The following is a 26,634-nucleotide window of genomic DNA, read 5'->3' on the forward strand; positions in this document are numbered from 1 at the left end:
ATTTATTCATCTGAGATGATCCATTTGTGGCTTTATTTACTTAGTGTATGCTTTTGATACGATCTCTTTTATCGTACCAGACTTTATACCTACATTATGAAAAACAGTGGCATAATTTTTAATAGTAGAGCAAACGTTTTGACCAGTTCAAATAGCCCTAAATTAAAAAAAACAACTCGCAAGCACATATTAATATATTATGTTTTTTTTTCCTTCATAAAACAAATACTTACAAACATACCAACTTTCAGACACGTCCACACATGTGTCTAAATATAAATATATTCCATCTATTAATTATTAATTACCAATTTATCATTGTGACTATAATTCTTAGTACCTATAGAATATAATATTTTTCTATAAATATAGGCATGTTTTTGCGCTAATATAATATAATAATGATTAATTAATAACCACTGGGCACCTGTTTTAAAATCAGACGGGCAAATGTCCATCGTACTTCTCCCTATAAATGACGCCACGGTCAGTTTTCCGTTATTTCGTAATTATGATTCTATGAATTTCAATGTTAAGATAAAAATCATGTGACATTATAGATAGTACAACCATCTACAATAGTCACAATGGACTATTGGTTCCATTGTCAATACTGTACTATAATTTGTCTAGCATAATAGTAACCTCGAGCAGTGACAAATTTTTGTCCAGTACAGTCAGTCAACATCACTCGATTAAATTTAGGTGTTAGTTGGAAAATAATAAAGTGACTCTTTCAGGAGTGTTCGATTAGCCATACCCTTTGACGTTGCCTGAGGTTATTCTATATAAGACAGATTTAAAGGTACGTTACTAACTTTTGTTGGTCTATTGACTATTTTAAACAATTACCTTCCAGATTTATTGCGCACTGATTATTAACCAACAATAGAGGTCTTTAAAAATAACAACTGAATAATAAACATTTAAAAAAGTTTTATCATTTTTATTAATTATTTAAAACACAATATGTATCAATGATATTAATGTAAAAAGATCTTCAACAATGTATAATTTAAAAATAAAAGTAACAACAAATTCATCTTAACTTAATATTTGATTTAACTCATCTGGACTTCTTATATCCTGTAAAACAATAACAATTTTTTTGTAACCAATAGAAAAACAAAAAATAGATAGATAACAATGTGACTATTGAAAACATACCATTTCGACAAATTTTTTTTTTAACAATAATCCATTCTTCCTTAACCGTTTAGCAACAAATGGTGTAAACAAATCTGGATTATCACAATGTTCTCCTTTGAACATTGAACTAACCACAAGTGCAACTAAGAATGTTACCATAAATCCAAGAACTATACAATACATGTAACTAATGCGATGCAAATAAAAATAATTATCATTTGATGACCTTAAAAAAATCAAATTCAATTAATTAAAATTAACTTTAATATTTAATTTCAATAATATGCAAAGAAAATCTGACAGTGATTGTATAAAACGGCTTTATTTTATACATTTTTATTTGTTAAGTATAAAGTAATATGTTTGAGATAAACTAAGTTACTTTATATTATAGTTTAAGTTAAAAATATAATTAAATTATGTTTACATAGTAATTGATGGAAAATCATTTATTATGCACTGCTTTATATTATGATACTTTTATCAAATAATAATCATTATTTCAACTTAATTGAAAAAATATTTTTTTTACATATTTATAAGTTGTTACTAAACAATATGTTAGTCCTCTATCCAGTGCCCCCTACTCAACGTCTAAACTTTTAATATTTATAGCTAATTCTCTAATATTCTCTATATAATATTCTGTTTTGGAATATGAAATTAAATAATTTTATAATTCAAAAAAGTAAAAAAATTTAAAAAACTAACAATAAAAAATATAATATTATTTTCAAATATTTTGTTTAGTAACGACATAAATATAATTAAGAATGTTGATAAGATTTTTGAAATAATGAATTTTCTATGATAAAAGAATCACCAAGTATAAAAACAAATAACAATATAATTAATTTGTAATTACTCATTATGTAACAACAGAGATTGTTGGATGGTTTGATTTAGCACTGTAGGGCATGCATTTATGTTTGTGGGCAAATTTTTGGCTGCAGGTCTACCAAATCCAATTGAAAATGAAAATACCAAACCAATCACAAGGCCAGTCAATGAACCCTAAAATAATAAAATATTATTTACTGTATACTGGAAGTTTGTTATATAAAATAGTAGAAGTAAAATACTTTTTGATTAACATGAGGTAATAATATTCCCAGTGTAAATACTGCTAATACTGGTCCACCAATCACTCCAAATATGACCAATGAAGTTTGTAGTATTGAGCCCAAATATTGACTCAAAAAAGCTAATAGCAAACAAATTGCACCATAGACAAGGACTAATAATTTCAAATAAAATACTCGTTTTTTATCAGAAATATCTTGTTTCATAAAAGGCTAAATATATTATAGAACAGTAAATTATTATTTTAATATGCACAACACAATTGATAAAAATAGTTATTTAAAATGTATACCTTAAGATAATCTTCCATTGTAACTGCAGCTAAAGAGTTAAGCACCGGTGAAACAGAACTTAATGCAGCTGAAAATATACCAGCAACAAATAATCCAGTTAATCCTGGAATTGATCCCATAGTATCCGATACATACAAAGGCATCAGTTGATCACCGCGTGATATACGCTTTGACCTTTGAAAATGTTTGTGTTACAATGCTATTCCAAACTTATATAACAATATTGAATACTTGATTGGATCACAGTCATAGTACTTTGAAAATATTGCCAACCCAGAAAAACTTGTTGAAATTGATAGCAATGACAAGAGGGGTAAGCTACACCATAAAGATTTCACAGCTGTATTGTAGTCTTTCATGGTTAAATACCTTTGTACTTGTGTTTGATTAATTGCATACAATGAAACATAGGTAAACATACCACCAATCACCAGACTAAACCAACTATGTCTTTCTGTAGGATCTATATTAAAACTAAAATAATTTTTACAATTTTAGACAAATATACTTTAGAATTGTGCAACAAGGACATAATTTTTATTAATGTTCAATGAATATTTTATTGTTCTATTTTCTATCTTAATTTTAAATTAAAAGTACTTATTAAATTCAATTCGTCCATATTTATCAGCAATCTTCCAAATTTTTGATATTCCACCAGTTTCATACATGGCAACTCCAATTACAGCAAATATTGAAGCAAACATAAGTAATGACTAAAATTTTAATTGAAACAAATAAAGTTTGACATTAAAAAAATTATCAAGCCGAGTTCTCGCTAAGACGCTAACTCATGTTATTATATATTAAATGTGAATAAATATACATTTACAAACATATTAAACAAGTGACACGACTTCACAGACTAGTGTGAACTCGGCAATAATATTAAATCCAATATGACATTATGGTAACTGTATATGTTGTGAATTTCAGAAAAAAAATCCCCAATATAAAAATTGTTTAACTTTTGTACTTTTTTAATGATAATAAATAATTTTAATAATTAAGTAAATTATAGAAGGTAAAGTACATGGTATAATGGCATTATTAATAAGTGATTTCCCAATTTAAGTACTAGGTACACAATATGAGATGATTAACTTGTTTCTATTATTTGGAATAAAGGTGTCATAGTAGCTATATATTTATAATATAAAATAAAATGAAGCTTCCAGAAAACATGCTTATATAGATATTATAATATTATATTTTATGAATTAAGCATATACCTATTTATAAATATATTTTTTTAATTTGATTAAATTTAAAATATTAAATATGTAAAAAATAAGAAAAAATTAAAAAAGTATTTAAAAATTTAATATAGATACTTGGTTTAAGTGTTTAAAATACTGTGTTTGTTTAAGTATTTTTTGATTTTGATTTTTTTTTTTATATATATATATAAACCATTTATTAAATATAATATAAATGCAAGTACAAGTATTGATATATAACTTTAATTTATATAATTCAATGATATTATGAAATATAATAATTCAAAATTATACTTGAACGTGGTATTTTAAACACATCGACAAAGTATTTTTATTGCATGCATATAATCTGCAGTCTAATTATTAATAACATTTAATGATATTAAATAACAACAAAAAAAGTTTGTTACTATTCTAATACTGCTACATTTTAAGCATTTAAGCATACTAACTATAGTAATTTAGTTAATTTTTATACTGAGGTTTTTTTTTCCTAATACCAAATGTTGTAGATGTTAAATTCATCTTAACAGATCTTAATTCATCAAAAAGATAACTATACCCAAGATAATTAATAAATATGAATGAATCAAAAATTTAAATTTATAAAACTATTACAACAATCAATGTAAGCATAATATTGTAAGAAAAATAGTTCATAAGTTCAACAAAATATTAGATAATACAGTTAACAAAATATAGTCGACCATGATTATATTGATTGAATAATAATTACTTGAAATACGTCTGTAATAATGACTGCTTTAATTCCTCCAATTGTCGAATAGAATATGCATACTAAACCCACTAGTGTAATAGAAGAGGTTATTGATAATCCAGTTATGGCTCCAAAAGCCAATGATGGTGCATATAAAACTATTCCCATATAAAGTATCATTTGCACGCTAAATGCTATAGATGTAACGGTCCTTGTCCAACGACCAAATCTTTTTTCTAAGTACTGTAAATATAAAATACATGTTATAAGTACCTACTCAAATAAATATTTTTATTTTTACAAGCATTTTACTATACAAAATATCTAGTAAGTATATGAACAATAAATAAATAAATTGTAAGTAAATAAAACCAAAAATGATCTATTCTACTTTCAATAACAATAATAACATCTTACTTCATAAACCGATAAATTTCCAAGTTTGAAGAATACAGGTAAAAATATATATGCAATTATTGGAGTTCCCAAGACATAAGATATATTAATGGCAACAAACTGTGTACCATGATAATAGTTTTCTGCACTCACACCAAATAATGTTATAGCAGACATAAAACTGGCCATCAATGAAAATGCAACTGGTACAATACCTTGGTTTTTGTTACCCAGCATGTATTCCTTGAAAAAATGAGTTATAAAAATAATAAAAATTGAAAATAATATCAATGAGTAAATAAAATTTTACCTGTGTGGTTTTCTGTTTACCACCAGTAAATCTGTAGTAAATGCCTATTGAAGCAGACATTGCCAACATTATTCCAAACACAATATAATCAACTATACCGAACGCCATCGCGGTCACTGTTATAATGCAATCGTAACAAATAGGTACCTGAAATCAACGAAGCAATAGTTAATAAAATAAATGATAACTATACTGATATAAATTTATTAATTTAGTACCTAACAATTAATATAATGTCAATTTGGTTTAATAGGTCATTGCCAAATTTCATTAGGGCACTATCCATTTAGATATTATAAATTACTTTAAGTAGAGGAGAGTACAAATAGGTAACAAATAATATTTAACTAACAGTAAGTATAATATGAAATTACACAATATTATGTAAAAATATTAAATACATGCCAAATCATGCTCCAGCATCAAAACAATATTCTATAGGTATATTATCTTAAAATATTATGCTCACTGTATGTCTGTCAAATCTATTGGTGCTTACTTTTTACAATTGAGTGAACTGTCACATAACTGATATTATTAGTCACTACAGATCAACGATATAATTCAAAATTCAAATTAAGAACATAATAACAATCTAATCTGTAGATGGAAGATTATTTATTTATAGTTTAAACTCTTAAAAATTAGTATGAGCACAATTTATTATTGAATTCAACGGAACTTTGATTTTATGGTCATTGCCACTGTCAGACTGTCACATCATCTCACATTTCACATGTTCCATATTACGGATCAATCATGCGATTATAATTATGCCGATTGCGATGTTTCTAGCTATCTAAATTCTAAATAGTCGATAGGTACTAGATGGCAAAGCGAATAAATAACCATTAAATAATTAAATGATTTTAAATAATCAAAAAGATTAGAAGTTCAAACTGAATGAGTTAATTTTATGTTTTATTATATTATATTATAATATAGTGGCTATAAGTTATAACCTGCATAATTATTTATACATAGTTAATTTATATTTTATTATAGTAAAGTTCCCGTCCCCGTCGACTTGCGATTGTGGATAAACGTTTATCAGTAATCGTGGTTACCACGACGTCTTGCCGACACAATGTCATCTGTTGCCAATATTGAAAGTAGACAGTAGTTGTAGGTTGTAGTGATTGTACAATCGATCACTCAATTGACAATAATTTATTATGATAAATTGAATCGTGATAATAAAAAAATGTGGACAGCACAATAAATTTCTGGGCTTGGGGCCATACCGTATAGTCATAGAAGTACAAAAGAAATTAAGAATAAAAATAAAAATGAATAATAATAATTGTATTTATTCTATGGACATACCTTAGATCAGTGGCGCCCCATTCGAGTTTTTTTTAATAAGGGTTCGGCGGGTGCCAACATTTGAACGCGCCAATTTTATTTTCATAGCCTCATTACTTTTTTATCATTGTAGTGATAATATGTGCAGTCGTATAGGCTTAATTTTTTTTTTTTGAGTTGGTTGTCAGAAATAGCTTTGTCATGCATAGCCTTAGATCATATACTACATTACTAGTATATGATCTAAGTACATAGCCCGACATAGGGTAATAATCACGATTAAATATATACCTAACATATACCCTTTAATCGTGGTAATAATTAATATATATATATTTATAATTCATTAATATAGTAAACATAAAGTTTACCTCCGTCCTCCATACCTATACAGAGGAATTATAATAATTTAAGCATTACCTATAGTTTTCATAATATCTATATTATGATTTATAAACGACCATCGCTGGGACCGACTTGGTTGTAAATAATTTTATAGCTGGCCAGTGGCCAATAAGACGCAGAAAAAAATCGTGGTGATAAAGTACACCCTTCCTGCTTTCACCACCCCCCCAAGGCTCATCCCTTCTCAAATGGCGACACTGGATTAGATAAAAAAAAAAACAGCAATACAGCATAACAATGTACAACATGCACGATGTAGAGAAGATATCTTCTCTACATCGTGACAACATGACACATTCTAAATCTATCTTGTAACAGTACCAGTTGTTGTAACGACAGCGGTGGATATCTGGGGGGGAGGGTACAATTGGTGGACCCCCCTTGGGGTTTTCACACCACTATCCATTATTACAATATAAAATAATGGGAGGGGTTGGACGTTATATTAGGTACCTCTGTGAATTTTAAATTCGCCACTGTGTAACGACTGTCGTCTACCTATACACAATTTTAACAGTTATATATTTTCTACATCTACACTACACATTTTATAAGAATAATTGACAATTAAAATTTATCACTATTAAAAATGCAATATAGTCGAGGCCCGCTGACTTGCAGATTGATACGTGGCGATCCTTGTATGTAACTAGCGTTTGCCGGCTATATTATAATTATTTATTATTATATACAATGTACTTTTTGATTTATATCTAAGACCTAATTTAATTTATTTGTATTTTGGAAAAAAAAATGTTATATAACTTTTGCGGACCCTTTGCCATTTCCTCCGCTCATTTAAACCAAATGTTTTTTAATAAAAAAAACTGTTTATTCAACATTTTACACTATTTATAGGTATGGGTTTATGGGTATTATAGCTACATACATACTATACATATCAACATTTTTAGTAGTTTATTGTCCGTGGCCCGTGGGCAATTTTGAAGGAACTTGGTGATTTATGTTTGGTAAACATTTTGGTAAATATTAGATAACACAGAACACTACACAGCAATATGTGTTGAATAACGGGTCTGGGGTTATATAAGAGGTCAATACACGGCAGATTATGTTTATTCAAAGATCTAAATAACATTTATTGATAATTACAAGTGTTATACTGATCAACAATAATAATTGGGTATCGACAATTTGAAAGCCAATAAAGTCATCCCGCCAACTTTTCATCAATATTTTTATTTAATCAATTCAATTGCTTGAGCATGTTTGAAGTTGAATATTTGATATTTTGATAGGACTAGTTATTAAGTTATTACCTTCAAGTACACCTATAATCAACATTTGCTATTTGTTGGTTTAATACGATAATGCAGTAAACAACCGCGAAATGCCGGGATTATACACAAACATAAGGTAGGTCCACGTTTTCAATTTTCCTATTACTTACATGGAAAAAGTTTTTTAAATTTTTCATCGGAACTCTATTTTATCTTGGACGACCTGAATGGTTATATTTCTTTAGAATTGTAAATGTAACATTTCAAAGAAATAACGCATTTTGTTGCAACACAGTTAGTACGTTCTGTACATTATTTATAGTTGATAATAATGTGTCTATTAATTTATATTTTTTGAAAATAATTTAGCAGGAAATTATACATGTATCATATATAATATTATTCGTTAGAGCGTTATTCAGTTTAATCGTTTATTCGTAAGACATAAATCATAATACATTATCTGGTCGCAAAGATCAGAGACAACAATAATAACAATCACGAAGACTAGATATATATTATATAACAGTAAATATACCTAATTAGTTTCTGTGTAAGATAGTTTTTTTTTTAGTGGGGATAACTTTTTTAATTTCAGTACAATTACTCAGCAGTACTCACTAGTCATATTATATTACACTGCAGACTGCAGTCGACTTGTTAAATTGAAATAAATATAAATTATAATGCAATCGTGCTCTATATATACTGCATGGCATATAGGTATTTGTGTTCATGGCATTTCGTAGGGGCTATACCTACGCACGTATACAGACGTCTGTTGCCTATAATAAGTCCATGTCATCAGCTATCTGATCCCTAAAAATACGATTCAATATAAAATACAAAATATAGTTCTACTCGCACTAGCATCGTGTATAATTTATAGATTTTAGATTCTGAGTGGAACGATGAATGTATTGATTTTATAAAGATGTGTGTTTTTTTTTGTGTGTCTTCGTACATGATAAGTAGTCGAAATAATGCTTCGATTTTCAACTTCAGTATCTTATTCGATGAGAAAGTGAATATTGTAGGTGCATTGGGGACGTAAAATTAAAATTCCCAATAGTTTTCAAAAGCACCGGGGAAAAAAATATAAAAATTAAGAAAAACGGGAAATTTTATGAAAAATCGATTTTTTAACAAAATTAATTTTGATTTTTGGTGTAACTCTAAAACTAATGACCGTATATACATTAAATTTTTACTGTTCGCTTATATTTGCATTTTCTATACATGATAAAATGTTCAAAATATTTTGATTTGTTTTGAACTGTTTAGGAACATTTTCTGTTTTCAATTTTATTAGTCTTTTTTTTCTGTGAATGTCAATATATCTTTATTTGTTGGGTAAAAAAGCTTGAAAATTTAATACAAGGCTTCTACCATATTGTTACAATGACATTTGAAAAATATTAATTATCCTTAGTCACAGTTTTTATTTATAAGCATTTAAAGTTCAAATATTGACAAAATACGGAAAAAACACAAAAATCACGAAAATTAGCAAATTATTTTGAGTTAGAAATTCATAAAAATTTTTCTTTTTAAATCTAAGATTTGAAAATGTAATACAAGATTATCCATAAGTGTGTCTACCTTTATCAAAAAAAAATGTCTACAAGAAAGTCGAATTAAATTTTTATGAGCGTTTGAAATTCATATTTTTACAACATTTGATATTCACTTGATTTCTCACGTAACGATTTTGCTATATTGTTGTTATTCAAAAACGAATAACTGTAGATACATGAAAATTTCACTGAATGTTTGTATTAGCATTTTCTATACACCATAACATTTTGAAAATAATTTGACTCTTTTTTGAGCTGTTTGCGGACATTGTCAGTTTTTAATTTTTTTAGTTTTTTTTTTTATAAGTAACAATAAAATTTTATTTCTTGGGTAAAAAAGCGTGAAAATTTAATGCAAGGGGCTCCAGATATATTGTTACAATAGCAGTTGAAAAATATTAAAAATACATAGGCCCAATTTTTTTTTATAAGCATTTAAATTTCAAATTTTGACAACATTAATCAAATTAAAATTTTAATAATTATTTTGTACTTAAAAATTTATAAAATGTTCAACTTTTATAGCTAAGGATTAAAAATTTAAGACAAAGTTCCACGTAAATAGGTTATATAATATAAATTACTTTATTCACAATAATATCATCAAATATGCTTGGTAATATCATAGGCTGACTGACTGTTTTCGCTCAGAATCGTTTTTCTTATACAATGATATTATATCATTGAATTCAAATTTAACACCATCCATCACAGTGACCCACTTGTCACTTACTGTACAGCAGAGCAACATCAACTTATCCACTTTTTTTTTATTGTTATAATTTTAAAATTATTTATTAATTTAAACTTTAAACATCACCAAAAAGTTAAAACAATAAAATAATACCATTGACCAAAGTATAAATTGTGATAGTGTGACACGTATAAAAACGACGTAAATCTCAGACTATATTCTTGATTAAAATATCGTAAAGAGTACTAAATACAAAATATTAAAATATACCAAAATAATATAGACTAAGCCCCTATTCCACCAACTATTTCATAATAGGAATCAGCGCACGACGACGTTTATGACGGTATTTATAATATATATATATATATAATATAATTTATGTCTTATGATATTCACAACAGATGAGCAATACTCGATGGCAATTAATTGGGGAAAAAAATTTAAAAATAGATCGAAAATTAAATTCAACTATAATAATATAATCATAAAATAATTCAAGTATTAAATACCATGAAAAAACAGTTAATTATTTTGGTCGGGAATAGGTTTTGGTTATAAAACCTTGATTGAAAATACGAGGTAACCGCTTTGATGTTAATATTTAGATATTTTATTGATTACCGATAACCAATAATCGTTTCCAGCATTCCAAAACTAAAAGCGGTTATCGGTTTTCGGTTCTAAAATGTACGGTTTTTGTTAGAAACCGGTTACCGGTTTTAAGAATATTAATTGATCAAACTTATGAACATTATATTACGGACTACGGTGTTTGTGCTTTGGGTTTTTACGATATTCTAGTTTTTAGTATTTTTAGCTATACTTACTTAAATGTTTAATTATATATTATTATAAAAATCCTCATACAGTTATGTATCTTAACTCGCTCGAAAATTGTTTTATCGTAAAAAAAAACAAAGAAAAATACACATCTAACGTTCTTATCTCATATAAAACCAAATCAAATATCTCTTATTAACCTTAAATTAAATTATGTTATTACTAATTATTATTATATTATATGAAAATTATAATTCATAAGGTAACGACACAACACTGGTTTTGTTGAACTCAAATATTTTTCTACTTAGTAAGTTCGTAAGGCAGTCGACAGAGACATCACATGAGGCCATGAGGGTGTGGCGTCCTCTTGATGAAAATTGTTATTCAATTAATAAATATATTCTTATAGATAACTACATTCTACAAGTACTATATACGTCTATGGTCTATACGAGTATTATAGTGCGTGAACTGATGCAGTGACACGGTATATGACAATATATAAAATGTGGGTAGCGTTGATATAACAGTAATTTTGGTACTCCGATTTCATCTAATCTGTATTGGAGAACAGAAATAGATTATCTACTATAAATAACAGTGAGATATTTTATTTAAAATTCTTATTTGAATATTTGATAAGAGTTACCTGTTACCTGTATATAAATAATACAAGCACTCACCGCTATCATATTAAATAGAACACATACCCAAGGTGGATTTAATATGGATAAATCCACCTTGAATATACCTAAATTATACATGTATGCATTTATATACATATATATACATGTCGCCACTGAGCCACCGCATAATACATATTTTATCGGTATTATTCGGCATGCTTGAAATGTGTGGCGTTCTGGTTTAGAGATTGCAATAATTATAGTTTTGTGCGTTTTAAACATGATAAACTACTTTCTGTCCTACAATAATCGTCAAAGAAGTTGAAATAAATAGCACAACCACAATATTGGGATAAACTGTGATACTTTTTCGTACATTATATTATATAGGAGGAACCTGCAGTATTTTAAATATTTTACTTTTAAAATACGTGATTTATTTAAAAATTCAAAGGAATCTTTTGCCATCTTAGTATAAAAATAAAAATCCTACTAGGTAGGTAGTCGTAGTAGGTACCTATTTATATAATTGTTTCAATTATTTCTATTCTATTCTATTATTATAAAACAGTATATATATGAACTATAGGTATACCTAAGGAATAAATAATAGATTTTCAGCTGGCAGCTATTGCAGTGAATTATAAAATGAAATATACTACACTTCTTCAATCTTTATCGACGTGAGCCAGCAATTATTTTGGTGGAATATACATATTACATAGGTAATATTATAGAGTATGAGTATGGACTATAGTGTATAATTTAATTACATTTATTTTTAAGCTAGGTATTTTTTTAAATATTATTTAAAAGTGGCACATTTCACCATTTTTGTTAAATCGATATGAACTATATCGATATCGACTTTCAACTGTAGTCAACCTATTAATCATGCACAAAAAAAATTAAAAGTAATATATCTGTCACATATGTAATATTATATTGGCTATTAATCCTATATATGTTGAGCATCCCGTTGTTATGTAGCCATGTAGGTACACCTACTTATAAGTATTTAAAGTTTGGATGAGATAACATTATTGTACATTTGTACCTATCCACTTCGTCACCGATCTTAGTAAATATCTATATTAGTTCAAATTACGATTTTTAGACATCAAGTCTTCAAGGATATTATTTTTCTTCTTTGGAGTATGAAATTAAAAATGCATTCTTTTATTCGATAAAATAAACTACTAAAAAATGATAAAACCTTTTCTTTTAAAACTATTGCTTCGCAATGACTTAAAAATTCAAAATATGTAAAAAAATATTTTCATAAACTCCAATACTTTTTAAAATAATGAGTGTTTACTTCTTTATTTATTGTTAAAAAAAAATCACCATGTAGCTAATAATGTATTATGATGAAAAACAATTTATCAATTTTAAAAAACAAAAAATGTGAGAGCAACAACCTTAAATACCTACGCAAAGCTACAATATATAGGCAGTGTCGTAGCCATGATAATGTAAGGGGAGGAGGTTAAGTATAAATTAAACTAAGATTTTTATAGTTTTTTTTTAAATAAATAATATAAATAGTAAGTACATTCATTAAGAGAAAAAAACAATGGGAGGGGGGTTTAAACACAATTATTATAATTGTGTACAAAATCGTCGGCCCAGGTGCATTTATTTGGTATACCCTATACAATACTATTTACTATCATAATAAAATTAATAAATTTAACAACTTTCACCTGTGTATAATGTAGTCCTCCGGATGAATGTTGAAAATATAATCCACTACCTATTATAGTTATGACTTATGGAAGGAGTCAATAAGGAACCAAGCACTGCACACATATTATAATATCGTACATTAAATTATTAAAATATAAAATATAATTTATTTTTTAATACAAACCAAAAGACGCTGACACGTAGCCGGGTTACTCTAAATTTACAGATTGACAATAGCTCATGTGTAACTGGTCTAACTCTATCGTTACATTCAACGCGTCTTCTTAACCTACAGTGGTGTCATAATTCGTCCCCTACTCCGTAACCAGTAATCGACGTACAATATTTTGTAATGATATATTATATTGTAATATGATTGACTTGGCGTATAAAAATGGTACCATATAATTTATATTATATAGATGCCACACGTTAAATTGTTATTAATAATATAAATTATAGGTAACATTATAATATTATGCAATAGTAGGTGCAATTTATTAGGTAAATATTATACATAGGGACAACTACCTAGGCCAAAGTACCTAACTATAATATAATATATATAAAAATCACTCATACAATGAGTTTACGTGCAATGCACTCCAAAACTATTCAACCGATTTTGATAAGATTATGCTCAATGTGTGATTTGGTCCAACTTAAAAATATATAGGATAGTTGTTATCTCGATAAGTTTAGTTGTTTTCTCTTAATTTTTTTTTATTGAACATTTTAAGAAAGATTTTGAGATTTACGATTGAAATATTTGTATATAAATGCAGGTTACTATTGGTTACAGCTTGCAGTATTCTTATACAACTAATTGTTTTAAAATATTTAATGCAATAATTATTGATTTAGTAGTTTCTTATTTATTAAAATGTTTGTACTAAGGATAATAGTCCTTAAAAATGGTTGTACAAAAATATAAAATAGACGTAATATTGGAATTTATATTTATTATACTAAAGCCATTTTTACAAATTATTTATGTTGATGGATTTCCAGATTACCTAATATCAATGATTAAAATTTTCAAACTTCCATAATATGCCCCAATCTTATAAACCCATTAGTGGCCATTACCATGGACCTTTTATTTTTAGAACACAAAGTTAAATAGGTACCTCAAAACTTTAAGACTACTTATATATGACCGTGGGTAGTAGGCATCAATGGACCACTATCTACAGCCGTGATCATTATAGACTTATTTCAGACAAAAAACAGTTCCGAAAAAATATAACCCTTCTTTTGCACCACCAGAAAATCATATGTAATAATATTTGTATACCTATTGGGAAAACAAATTAACACTGGGAGCGCTGTCAACGCCTATCCTACTGATGGTTAGGCGGGTACCCCCCTACGTCGATGTGGGACTCAATGTGGGAGATTGTATTTATTTTCCCGACATTTCGCATACATTTTGTCTTAAGTGAAGTGTATTTAAATGTATTTGATAATATTAGTAGAAATTGTACTTACCAGTTATACCTACAGTTAGCTATAAAAGCGTATAAAGTTGCGATAAAAAAATTAATCCTTCCTCCTTCCTACAGAAACTTTTATTATTTATTTATTACTATTTATTTAATGGCTAACATACAAATTAAGTTTCAATGGAATTTGTCATTCGTCTTACAATTGTTTAATGTTAGTTATTGACTATTGTTACGAATTGATTTTTGTCTATACCTATTACATAATATAGCTAACCAGTAACCAATTGTAATTATTGTCAAATTATTGTTATCATGTCTTCAATTATTTCTAACGATATCAGAGCCGTGTCAAGCAATTCAGCGCCCCGGGGTAATTCGCGCCCCTTCCCTACAATTTGGGCCACAAGTAGCAAATAAAGGCGCAAATAAAGGCGCCCCCTTACTTTTACAAAACTATGGCGCCCAGGGGCAATTGCCTCCTTTGCCCCCCCCCCCCCCCTTTAACACGGCTCTGAACGATGTGCATTACATTTGGCCAAGAGACGTGCAGTCAATTACGCTGCTAGTCCGCTAGAAAAGTGCTGCTTTTGCAGGCGAAATGTTTTAGTAATGAGCCGCGAAAACGGTTAAACCCAGACGGCGTTTCTGCACCACGGTTTCACTTGATGACAAGGATTTAGTTGAGGCCAAGAAACGTATGAGCGCTGAAGGTCGACTTATGACACGGGTTTTTTCAATTCCAAACATCGATGTGATGACCACTGAAATGAAAATCAAAGCACCGTATGATGATACAGCTGCAGTACAATCAGAGTTTGAGACTCTGACGGGACCCTATGTGGCGATGCCACTCGTTAATGCGCGCCACACGGTAGTAATAACAGGAAAAACGATCAAACCTCAACGCCGTTCGATATGGTCCAGCATTAAGAAAAATTTTAGGCGTGTATTGTGCTGCGGATGTGCGTAGTGCCGATAAATTGCTGTTGTGACCGTTGCTTTGTATGCAGTTTATGTACCATATATAGGTACCACCTACAACTATAAAAAATTTTAAAAATATTATTGTATATAGAATGATTATATGCTTACATAAAAATTAATTAGCCTGATTAGTGCTGTAAATTTATTGTAATGATTAACAAAAATAAATGTCTGTGTTAAATAATTCAATTGGTTTCAATTTTATGAAATATTAATAAATGGCTAAACGCTATTGAAGAATTGAATAGATTCATTATATGAAATGAAAAATGAGGGTGAACAGAGTATCCTTGGCGAATCACCCTATATATGTATTAAATATTTTTTTTATATAAAACCTATAGGTATTTTATTTCCAATAGCTTTATTGGAACGTTTTTATTTTGTTTCAATGGCAGATCATTAAATCGTGATCATGAAAAACAGAATTATATTTTTAGTTTTACTGTCGGTAATTTTAGGTTTAGAGTGATGAATGTATTAATTTTTTAATGATGTGTTTTTTTTTTTTTTACAAAAAATCTAAACATGATTTAAACACAGTTTTTAATAGGTACACTGTAAGTCCAAATTTGGACAAAATTAGATATTTAAACACGGAAAACAACGATAGATTTTTGTAGTTTAAAAATATTATTATAATATATAGGCGGCTGACCGTTTGGGTCTTTTCTCAGAATCGTTTTTCGTATGGGTACTAATGTACAATGATTGTATATCATTAAATTTAAATTTAATACTTCCATTAAAGTGACTCAGTAGCAGATCCAAAATTCACCAAAGGCGAATTTTCAAAAATTAAATTACCTTTTTGTTTAGCCAAATATTATAATAGCATTTTATTAATAGTTAAAAACCGTAAATTCTTGTGAAAAATAGCAAATTTTGAGATTTTTAAAATGAAAATAATATACCTAGTATTATTATAATAACATCAACATGAACGGCAATAATAATATACAAATCGCGAATTTGACGCGACTCCCGGTTTGGATTATGGGTGTCTAGTGTAGTATAGTGTCTACTTTAATATTATGTTTATCCCGTATCCGACTACTGCAGTCTACAGTTACTATATTTTACAAGTTCACTGGTATTAGCCGATCAAAAGCCTATAATATATATTTAATTTATACGTGTTAAAAAAATTATATTTTTGTGCAACTGCAGTCTGTAGCACTGCTGATGCAGCAGCTCTTAAGAGGATGTCAGCGCACTATTTGTTTTCTCTATCTGGCCCACGCGTAACATAGACAAAACACATTTGTGCAGAATTGTTTTTTCTGTTTTTAAGTAATCTTAGAGTAAAACACCCATTACAAAAAAGATAGAGAATGATATTTTTGAGGGAATGACATATAGATTTTTCTAAATATTGTTTCAAAACAATTTAAACATCATTTAAATTTACAACATTTTATTGTTTATTTTTAAAGTCGAATACAAAGTCAAATAACAATAAAATATAAAATCGATATGTCATTCCCTCTAAAATATTATTCTCTATCTTTTTTTTAATGGGTTGATTTTACTCTAAGATTACTTAAAAACATAGAAAAAACGATTCTACGCAACTGCGTTTTGTCTATGTTGCGCGTGGGTCAGAGAGAAAATAAATAGTGCGCTGACATCCTCTTAATGGATAAATCCGACGCCTTTTATGCCGGACCGTTCGATATCAGAGTACAGTGGCGTATCCAGAATTTTTTTTTTTTTGGGGGGGGGGGGGGTTAATAAAAGTGTAACATATAACATTTTATTGAATTGTGTGTTTTTATTATAATAAATCATCATACATTAAATATTTTATAAGTGTATAACTATTTTATAACGCTGACTATAAAAAGTTGAAATATGTAAATATTTTTTTTTTCAAACTAAATTTATATTCAATTTTCGTTTCGATTTTTTAGCAAGTTCATCTAAAACATCATTAATATCCACGTTAATATCACGATGAATATTAAGTAAGGCTAAACCATTTAAACGTATTTGTCCAGAAGAATTTCTCAAATAAGTTTTCAAACGATTGAGTGTTGAAAACGATCGTTCTCCTGTGGCAGTAGATACTGGAAGTGTAATAAATATTTGAAGAAGCTTAGATATTATTGGATAAACATCTGGACAGGTTTGAAAGTATACTTCAATAGCATTTTTGTTCTTCAGTTCAGCAGATGTTAAAGTTGAATATTTAGTGTACCACAAATCTAATTCTCCATATAATAAATTATCATTTAGATTTGAATCGGTACATTCATCAACTATATCTTGATATGTTTCTATTAATTGTTTGAATTTACCTTTAATCTCTTCAGATATTTTCATTTCTATCTTGGGTAAAATACAATCAAAATTATTCAAGACAATCCTGTGTGATATAAATCTATCGTTCAATTGGTCTAGAAAATTATCTATAAAAGGTATGAATACTGAGACTCTCAAAAAATATTATGGATTATCTGATTTACATTGACGTGGCAAACTAACAGTAATATCAAATTTTTCACACAATGTTATCACAGATAAAAATAATTGTTGAAACTCTACATCACAATTTTCTCTAATTTCCTGAATAGTATTTTGAACATTAGATGCAGCTTCTAGTGCAGTTTTTAGATCAAGATTTACTGTTTGAAGATATCGGCTGAGAGGAAAACTTATGGAAAGTATTTTTACTAAAATAGCTAAAGCTGTTTGAAATTTTAACTGTCTTATCGCAGTAAGTAGATGACTTGCAGAACTAGAAGTGTCAGAATCTGGCCAAAGTGTTATTTTATCTAGTGCATGTAAAATGGCTGGTTGAAGTTCTTCAAATAATATAACTGCATCATGGCGATCGACCCATCGAGTTGCACATAAATTTTTTAGTTTAAAACGATTAGTCTGTGGAAATATTTCTACTATTGATAATTGCAAAATACTTTGCCTTTTTGGATAACCGAAAAAAGTACTCTTTGTACACTTTGTATAGTACCCATACAATTTCTTACTTCTGGGACTTTACAGCTAAAAGTTATTGCTAAATTTAAACAATGGGCACTGCAATGTAAATAAAAGTATCATAATGTCATGTAATTCGGGTTTTGCTAATTATTAGTCAGTTTTATACGTGCGTCGTACACTATACGAAAAGTTATCTTGAAAGTTACAAGAATCTAAAAGTTATAATATTTTGACGTGTAATGGTGACCGCTGGGTGCCGCGTGCTGTGTCGGTCGATCATTAAATTAATTTAATATTGAACAATTTTCGGGGGGGTTACAACCCCCTAACCCCCCCCCCCCCCCCCTAGATACGCCACTGTCAGAGTATACCGTTTCTTTGATTAGGCAGTGCAATAATAATAATAACAATAATAATGATGATAAAAAAAATGGCATAAGATGGAAGACGAGGATCGGATTTTGAGACGTATATACACAGACTGTACTGCATCGGAAGTGGAAACTGGAAATGTCGACCAGAATTATATTGCGTCAAACGGACAAAACAAAGATAAGACAACCTAGTTTATTATAAAAAGTAAAATAACCAATATAAAATTATTATATCTATACATTCCGAATATGCGAGTTGAGGATTATGCCACCAAAGCGCGTATGGTTAGCTTGTTTTCCCAATAGTTTCTATTTTTATTTTGAAAAGTACCTATATATTTGTTTATTAAACAAATGTCTATAATATCTAATTTTAATATTTATAATTGTCGAGTCGTTTTGTAAAACTGTTTAGCAGAGCTTGAATACGATATTGAATACCGGTTAAAACCTTTAAAACTCGAAATAAATATCGAAGCTGAAAATGATATCGAAAAAAAATCAATATTGGTATTCAAAACCAAAAACGAAATTGGAAAAAATAAATGACAATATCCAAAGACCGAAACCAAAATCGAAATCGGAAAAAATGTTTTCGGTTTCAAGCCCTGCTAAGTGCTAACCTATCCAATGAATACCGCCAAAATAGTGTGTTATCGGCATAGACCTAAAGAAATTTGAAATAAGTCTATAATCACAGATTAAGTTTACTCTAAGTAAGAATGATCTATGCGCTAAGTCACTTAATATCATAGAATATTCTATGCTAATATGTACTATAAGCATCACGGCTGTTGATAATGGTCCCACGATTTAAAATCTTAATTCGTGGTGCCTACTAAATATTTTCAAATTTGTAAACTTGCACCACTCAATTATATTCAACTAATCTACTATCACACTATTTACTATCACACACATTTAGATCATATACTACCACAGATAAGATTTTATCATAGCACAATAATAATATTATAATCTGTCCATACCACGAATTAAGACGAATTAAGATATACTGTAATATAATATACTAAGGTGGATTGATGTCAATCATGAACTAAGATAGATATATGATATATGATTGAATGAATTTAAGGTCATACCTGCCCAGGAGGTTTACAAATATGTCTTCTATTCCATTCATCGGTAAGTTATTAAGTACCTCTATAATACATATAAGAGTTGAACTCTAAAGGTATACTTATCTGTATTCTGTGGCCAGATCTAACACTTTAGTTTGGCTAATTGTCATGGCTGGTTGGTTTATGGTTGATTTGGTTGAACTCTGGCTTATGCCAGCTTGTCCAAAAATGTTGTCGCCGTGTCTTTTATGGGTTTCTTCATTGACAAACCGTAACGAAAGGTCACATTAAGAATCTGGAAATAGTTTGCAGGGCCATCAAAATTGCGAATCTAGGAAAAAAAAGCTCCGGACAACATTCATTGAAAAAAAAAGCCCTGTCATAAGAAAAAAAGCCCCGTACCAACTAAATACATTATTCTTTTTTATTATGATTTACATAATTAAATATAATCATTACATTTATCAATGTACCCAACACTTCTTTAATATAATATCTATAACCATAAAATATATAATATTCTAAAATACTAGTTTAGTAACAATTGTTTTTCATTAATTATTAAAATAATTATTATATTATTAGGTATGTATCTAATTTAATATTTATTTTATTAAAAGGTAATTATAAAAAAAATTACATCTAGTATATGACATTAAACAATAATTAATAATAAATAGTTAAATAACATATTATATAAACGAAAAAACCACATTTATAACAATACAATGTTGTAAATACCTATGTCCTACTTAGATACCAAGACTAGTTTCCAGATAGAGTACAATAAAATATAACACCTTCATAATTTTTAAGATAAAGTCAAATGTCAGTTACTTTTATTGCCTACTATACTTTAATCTTTTATATTTCAAATGTATATTTATATCTATAGTTAAATAAATATTTGGTGTATTATTTTATTAAATATTATTATGATGTAAAATTATATACTATACATATATAATACATGGTTATAGAATATACCTATGTCCAAAAAAGGTTAGGTTACCTATGTACAAATATTAAATTATAAAATGTACACTATAATGAAAATGCGTTATGTATTTAGTTAGTACGGGGCTTTTTTTTCCAAATACCAAAATTGCAGATGTCGCTAAAAATGTAATATGGCCAATTAAATTTGTCCACAGGCCCACCATTTGGTGGGCCTATAGTATATTATAAATAAAAAAAAATATTCTGGTATATTATTTACTTATTGGTTACCATTGACCTTATAGACCTCTATGTTGGTTACTTATGATTTTAGATATTGGAGCAAATTTGACAGATCCCATGTTTAAAGGAATATACAATGGTAATAAAAAGCATAAAGAAGATTTAGAAGATGTTTTGGAACGTGCTTGGAAAAATGATCTTAAAAAGATTATTATAACTAGCGGCAGTTTAAATGATTCCATTGAAGCTTTAAAGCTAGCATCCTTGAGTGGTATATTATTTACTTACAATATAATGTAATACATTTTTTAATCTTGACAAGCATTATAGAAAATCTTTACTGCACTGTTGGTTGTCATCCAACACGTTGTGATGAGTTTACTAAAGCCAAGAATCCTGAAGTGTATTTAAATAGTTTAACAGACTTGATAAAAAATAATCGATCAAAAGTAGTAGCAATAGGAGAATGTGGACTTGATAATCAACGATTGCATTTTTGCTCCAAAGAGATCCAAGAAAAGTTTGTTGCATCACATTATTACTGTTAAGTATCATATACTTATTATAAATTATATTTATTTTAGATATTTTGAAATGCAGTTAAAATTAAGTGAAGATTTTAATTTACCATTATTTCTACACTGCCGTGATGCAGCTCCTACATTTTTAGATATACTGAAGAGAAATCCCAATTTTATTAAATCAGGAGGCGTTGTACATTCTTTTGATGGAAGTTTAAATGAGGCTAAAGACATAATTAACTTGGGGTTTTATATTGGTATCAATGGATGGTAAGCAAAACACTAAAAAACATATAATTGTTTTAAGTAACATAAAATATTTTGTTACTTAATTTGTTTATTGCACTTTCTTCTATACACTATATTTACCCATACAAAATGTATTTAAATTTTTTTAATTCCTAGGCTTTTTAATCAAATGTAATTTAATTGTTAGATTTTATTGAATATACAAATTAGAAACAGTAATTAGGTAAGTTTAAAAAAAAAAAAACATTTTGAAAATATTTTTATACATCAATATACCTAACATATTACTAAGTAATAATTAAAAAGTAATTCATGATTATGAATTATATTAATTTGATTAATGTTTAAAATAATAATATTTTTACTTTCATTAAATTATAATTATTTTTACACAGTAAAATGTACATTTTTTCACTTGTAAAATATTTGTTAATTTTTTTTGGGGTGTGTCACCGAGTTTTCTGAACTAAAAATATATAATGGTTAAATTAAATTTTCTAGTTCATTGCGGACAAACGATAATTTAAAAACAATATCAGAATTGCCTGTCAATCGTTTGATGCTGGAAACAGATTGCCCATGGTGTGAAGTAAAACAAACACATCCATCATATTCTTACGTACAAACCAAATTTAATTCAGTGAAAAAAGAAAAATTTATTGATGGTTCTATGGTCAAAGGAAGAAATGAACCATCAACTATTAAGTAAGTTCATAAAATAAAAAATTTTAATATTCATATATTATTCATGTACAGCAGGGGTCACCAAATGGCGGCCCGCGGGCCGCATCCGGCCCGCGAATGCATTTTAACCGGCCCACAGACTGAGAGGAAAATCCAATAATTTAATACGTACTTATTATAAAGCGCGACTGTTGTAATAATAAATGTTGCAGGTAATTTCTTATCTTTGTACATTATTACTGCATTATTAGGTTTTTTCGGCTGCAACAAATATTATACTAGCCGTGAAGCATATCTTATCTTATCTGTTTTATTATTTATTTGAAATTTCATTACGACAAGTCGACAACTCGTTAAGTCACACATATTAATATACGTACTACACGTCAGTCCGTCAGTTATCGGTGAGACGGTGGTGTCCGCTGCGACGTAATTTTTGTTCGTCCGTTCCGTTTTGTTTATTAATTTTCATAATTAAATAATATATTATTCTTTGTTTTAATTTGACTATGGATAGAAAAAGAAGAAAAGTAGAAAATGAAAATAGACAGTTTTGTCCTGAATGGATGGACTTATATTGTTTTATTTTATCAGATAGAGTAGGTGCCTTACCTGTTTGTTTAATTTGTAATCAAACAGTGGCTGTTATGAAAGTGTTTAATATCAAACGTCATTAATAGACACACAAGTCATTTGCCGAAAAATTCCCATTGGGTACTGGCATTTATTTCATAGGTGTAAAAACCCCCGAGGGAATGGTCTTATAACTCCCCGTCACACAGTGATTAGAAATGGGTACTGGCATTTGTAAAACAAAAATTGAAAATCTAAAAATGAAATATAAATCGGCAACTCAAATTTTGAGCCATGCAATGACTGAACAACAGAAATGTGCACAGGCATCTTTACAAATTTCGTGGATACTCGGTAAACATATGAAGCCATTTACAGATGCTGATATTGTTAAAGAATGTATGCTTCAATCTGTAAATATACTGTTTGAAAATAAAAAGGAAATTGTCGAAACTTTTCGTCATATCCCAATATCAGCATCCACTAACACGAGAAATACTGAAGTACTGGCCAAAGATAATCACAATCAGTTGAAACAAGATCTATCTACTGCTGATTTTTATTCTATAGCCTTGGATGAATCTTGTGATATCACAGATACATCTCAGCTAATAATTCACGTGAGATACTTGAGCAATATCAGTGGGGCATTTTACGAAGAGTTATTAACACTTTTGCCGTTATCAGGGACCAGCAAAGGAAATGATTTGTACAATGCTGTAATATTGTATTTTGAAACAGAAAATTTAAATTTGAAAAAAATTATCTCTGTTACAACCAATGGTGCACCAGAGATGATTGGCGCTCATCAAGGCTTTGTTCAAAGATTAAGAAATGACCCTAAATGCAACTCTGATCTTTTATCGTACCATTGTATCATTCATCAAAGCGTCCTTTGCTGCAAACTGGATCCGTGTTTGGAAAAAATTATGAAAACAGTAATGAGTATTGTTAATTTTATACGTGCAAAATCTTCACTCCAGCACAGACTATTTAAGGCACTTGTTCAAGAAAATGATACTCAGTTTGACGATTTATTACTTCATAATAATGTGAGATGGCTGAGCAAAGGAAATGTTTTGCAAAGGTTTTTTAACTTACTGAATGAAATTGAACTGTTTTTAATTCAGAGTACACATTTGTCTGCCAAAGACTATCACGAATTTATCAGTGATAATAGTAACATAGCAACTATTGCGTTTTTGACAGATATATTTCAACACATAAATTCGTTCAACTTGAAACTTCAAGGTAATCAGAAACTAATTTGCCATTTAGTTTCTGAGGTAAATTGTTTTTGTAGAAAAATTGACTTTTTTTTACAAGATGTTGGTAATGAACGTTTACATTTTCATAACTTGAAAAAAGTTGTAGATGAAAATCACGAGATTGATCTGACAAATTTTACGAAGTTTTTGGAAAGTTTAAAAACTGAATTCGAAAGACGCTTTGCTGATTTCAGAAAAATCAAAAACGTTGTACAACCATTGAACAGTAGTTTTACTCTGCAGCCTGATGGTGAATGGATTAACGAAGCAGAAAATGTTTTCAACTGCAATAGAGCACATCTTCAAATGAAAATAATTGAATTTCAATCAGATGATGTCCTAAAAAATTTGTATAATGAAAAGTATTCAAAAACTGAAATTGATTCTACATATGATGAATTTTGGTTGAAATATGTATCTGAAAAGAAATACCCAACGTTGAAATTATTGACAGTGAAAATGTGTACAATGTTTGGCTCCACATACGTCTGTGAGTCTGCTTTTTCAAAAATGAATTATATCAAAAACAAATTCCGATCCCGACTCACCAACGAACACCTTGAAATGATGATGAAGATAGCTACCACAAACCATAACCCCGACTTAAAGCAGCTAGTTGAAAGCAAGATCTGCCATTTTTCTCATTAAAAATATTAATTGATAATTGTTTCATATATTTATTAAATTAAATTATATTTTCATTAGTTTTAGTTACATAATAATTAATAAGTGTACATATTTTTTTTTTAGAAATAAAGTATTTTTGACCAACCGGCATATTATAATAATTATTATAAACTTTGAATTTTTATGGCCCGCGAGAATTTTCCGAATTCTTAATGTGGCCCACGAAAAATATTAATTGGTGACCCCTGATGTACAGTATACATACTTTTATATTTCATATTATTACATAAAGTGATGTCTTGTATTCTATGCTATGTATTTGTAAGATGTTACCTATTGAATATTCTTATGATTTTATTAATGTTCAAAAATTCATAATGCGTAGTAAGTTCCTATTTAATTGAATTTTATGTTTTTTTTAGACAAGTCTTGGATGTATTAGCTTCATTGAAAAAAGAAGACCCTGTATGTTTAGGAAATCAAATATATCAAAATACTATGGATCTTTTCTTTAAAGATATATAGTTTTTTTTTACTATCTGATAATTATTTAAATAATGAATATTTTTTTGAGAAAATATAAATTTATGTTTATAACTTTATTGCTCATTAGTTATTCAAATAAATAATTATAAATCAAATTATCAATTGTTGTCGTAAAAGTAACTTTACATGAATTTTACAAATTGTACATTGTATTTATTTGTTATCTCCCCGCCACAATGCATGTACAATTTATTACCCCACCACTGGGTTGACCATCCCTATATACTACTATATTTTTTTATACTATTATAAAACTTTCAAATAAAAATAAATAATAGTAATACATTGTTTAATTTAATTAATATCTCATAATTATGCATAAAAAAATCCTTAAAAATAAATAAAAAAGAAAATTTTTAAAATAGATTTTGTTTCTTAATGTAACTCAAAAACTATTTACCCTAGATACTAGAATTGGTCACTGAATATTTATATTAACATTTTCTATACGCCATATAATTATTTTGTAGTTAAAAATGTATAACATGTTAAATTTTTATAGCTAAGAATTGAACATTTAAAACATGGATTATCACAAATTTTTCAATGTTTCATCAAAAAATCTAAAAATTATATTAACAGTCTTTTTTAATAGATATTCCAAGTTCAAATTTTTGACAAAATTGGATATTTAACCAGAGAATAATGATTTTAGTTACTT

The 26,634-nt window shown here is 28.2% G+C and overlaps 2 protein-coding genes across 7 annotated transcripts; one reads left to right on the top strand and one right to left on the bottom strand.

Moving 5' to 3' along the window:
• Nucleotides 1-923: 923 nt before the first annotated feature.
• LOC132952674 (putative sodium-dependent multivitamin transporter) lies at nucleotides 924-13,783 on the bottom strand. Of its 6 annotated transcripts, XM_061025027.1 has the most exons (12): nucleotides 13,677-13,783; nucleotides 13,510-13,605; nucleotides 5,170-5,316; nucleotides 4,881-5,102; nucleotides 4,482-4,706; nucleotides 3,126-3,241; nucleotides 2,757-2,999; nucleotides 2,525-2,699; nucleotides 2,232-2,444; nucleotides 2,015-2,163; nucleotides 1,168-1,375; nucleotides 924-1,086 (listed from the first exon to the last, which is right to left on the bottom strand). In XM_061025027.1, exons 3-12 carry the CDS (start codon nucleotides 5,275-5,277, stop codon nucleotides 1,045-1,047), a joined length of 1,701 nt encoding a protein of 566 aa, XP_060881010.1. In that variant the 5' UTR covers nucleotides 5,278-5,316; nucleotides 13,510-13,605; nucleotides 13,677-13,783; the 3' UTR covers nucleotides 924-1,044. The 6 variants fall into 6 exon arrangements, with proteins under 6 accessions (XP_060881010.1, XP_060881013.1, XP_060881009.1 ...); XM_061025030.1 differs by lacking the exons at nucleotides 13,510-13,605; nucleotides 13,677-13,783 and adding an exon at nucleotides 6,496-6,670; XM_061025026.1 differs by lacking the exons at nucleotides 13,510-13,605; nucleotides 13,677-13,783 and adding an exon at nucleotides 6,237-6,278.
• A 6,424-nt stretch (nucleotides 13,784-20,207) lies between these two features.
• LOC132951830 (deoxyribonuclease TATDN1) lies at nucleotides 20,208-26,029 on the top strand. The gene is made up of 6 exons (XM_061023831.1): nucleotides 20,208-20,387; nucleotides 21,597-21,776; nucleotides 21,836-22,025; nucleotides 22,090-22,296; nucleotides 22,777-22,980; nucleotides 25,850-26,029. Exons 1-6 carry the CDS (start codon nucleotides 20,327-20,329, stop codon nucleotides 25,950-25,952), a joined length of 945 nt encoding a protein of 314 aa, XP_060879814.1. The 5' UTR covers nucleotides 20,208-20,326; the 3' UTR covers nucleotides 25,953-26,029.
• The last annotated feature ends 605 nt before the right edge of the window (nucleotides 26,030-26,634 follow it).

Source organism: Metopolophium dirhodum, chromosome 9, assembly GCF_019925205.1.
Source record: "Metopolophium dirhodum isolate CAU chromosome 9, ASM1992520v1, whole genome shotgun sequence".
Lineage (NCBI taxonomy): Eukaryota > Metazoa > Arthropoda > Insecta > Hemiptera > Aphididae > Metopolophium > Metopolophium dirhodum.

Coding starts and splice junctions, on each gene's coding strand:
- LOC132952674 (XM_061025026.1), bottom strand. CDS start 6,263: ATGACATTGTGTCGGCAAGACGTCGTG. Junction 2,445..2,524: donor CAATGGAAGATTATCTTAAG/GTATACATTTTA, acceptor TAATATATTTAG/CCTTTTATGAAACAAGATAT. Junction 1,087..1,167: donor AAAAAAAATTTGTCGAAATG/GTATGTTTTCAA, acceptor ATTGTTTTACAG/GATATAAGAAGTCCAGATGA.
- LOC132951830 (XM_061023831.1), top strand. CDS start 20,327: ATGAATTTAAGGTCATACCTGCCCAGGAGGTTTACAAATATGTCTTCT. Junction 22,297..22,776: donor TATATTGGTATCAATGGATG/GTAAGCAAAACA, acceptor TAAATTTTCTAG/TTCATTGCGGACAAACGATA. Junction 22,981..25,849: donor AATGAACCATCAACTATTAA/GTAAGTTCATAA, acceptor TGTTTTTTTTAG/ACAAGTCTTGGATGTATTAG.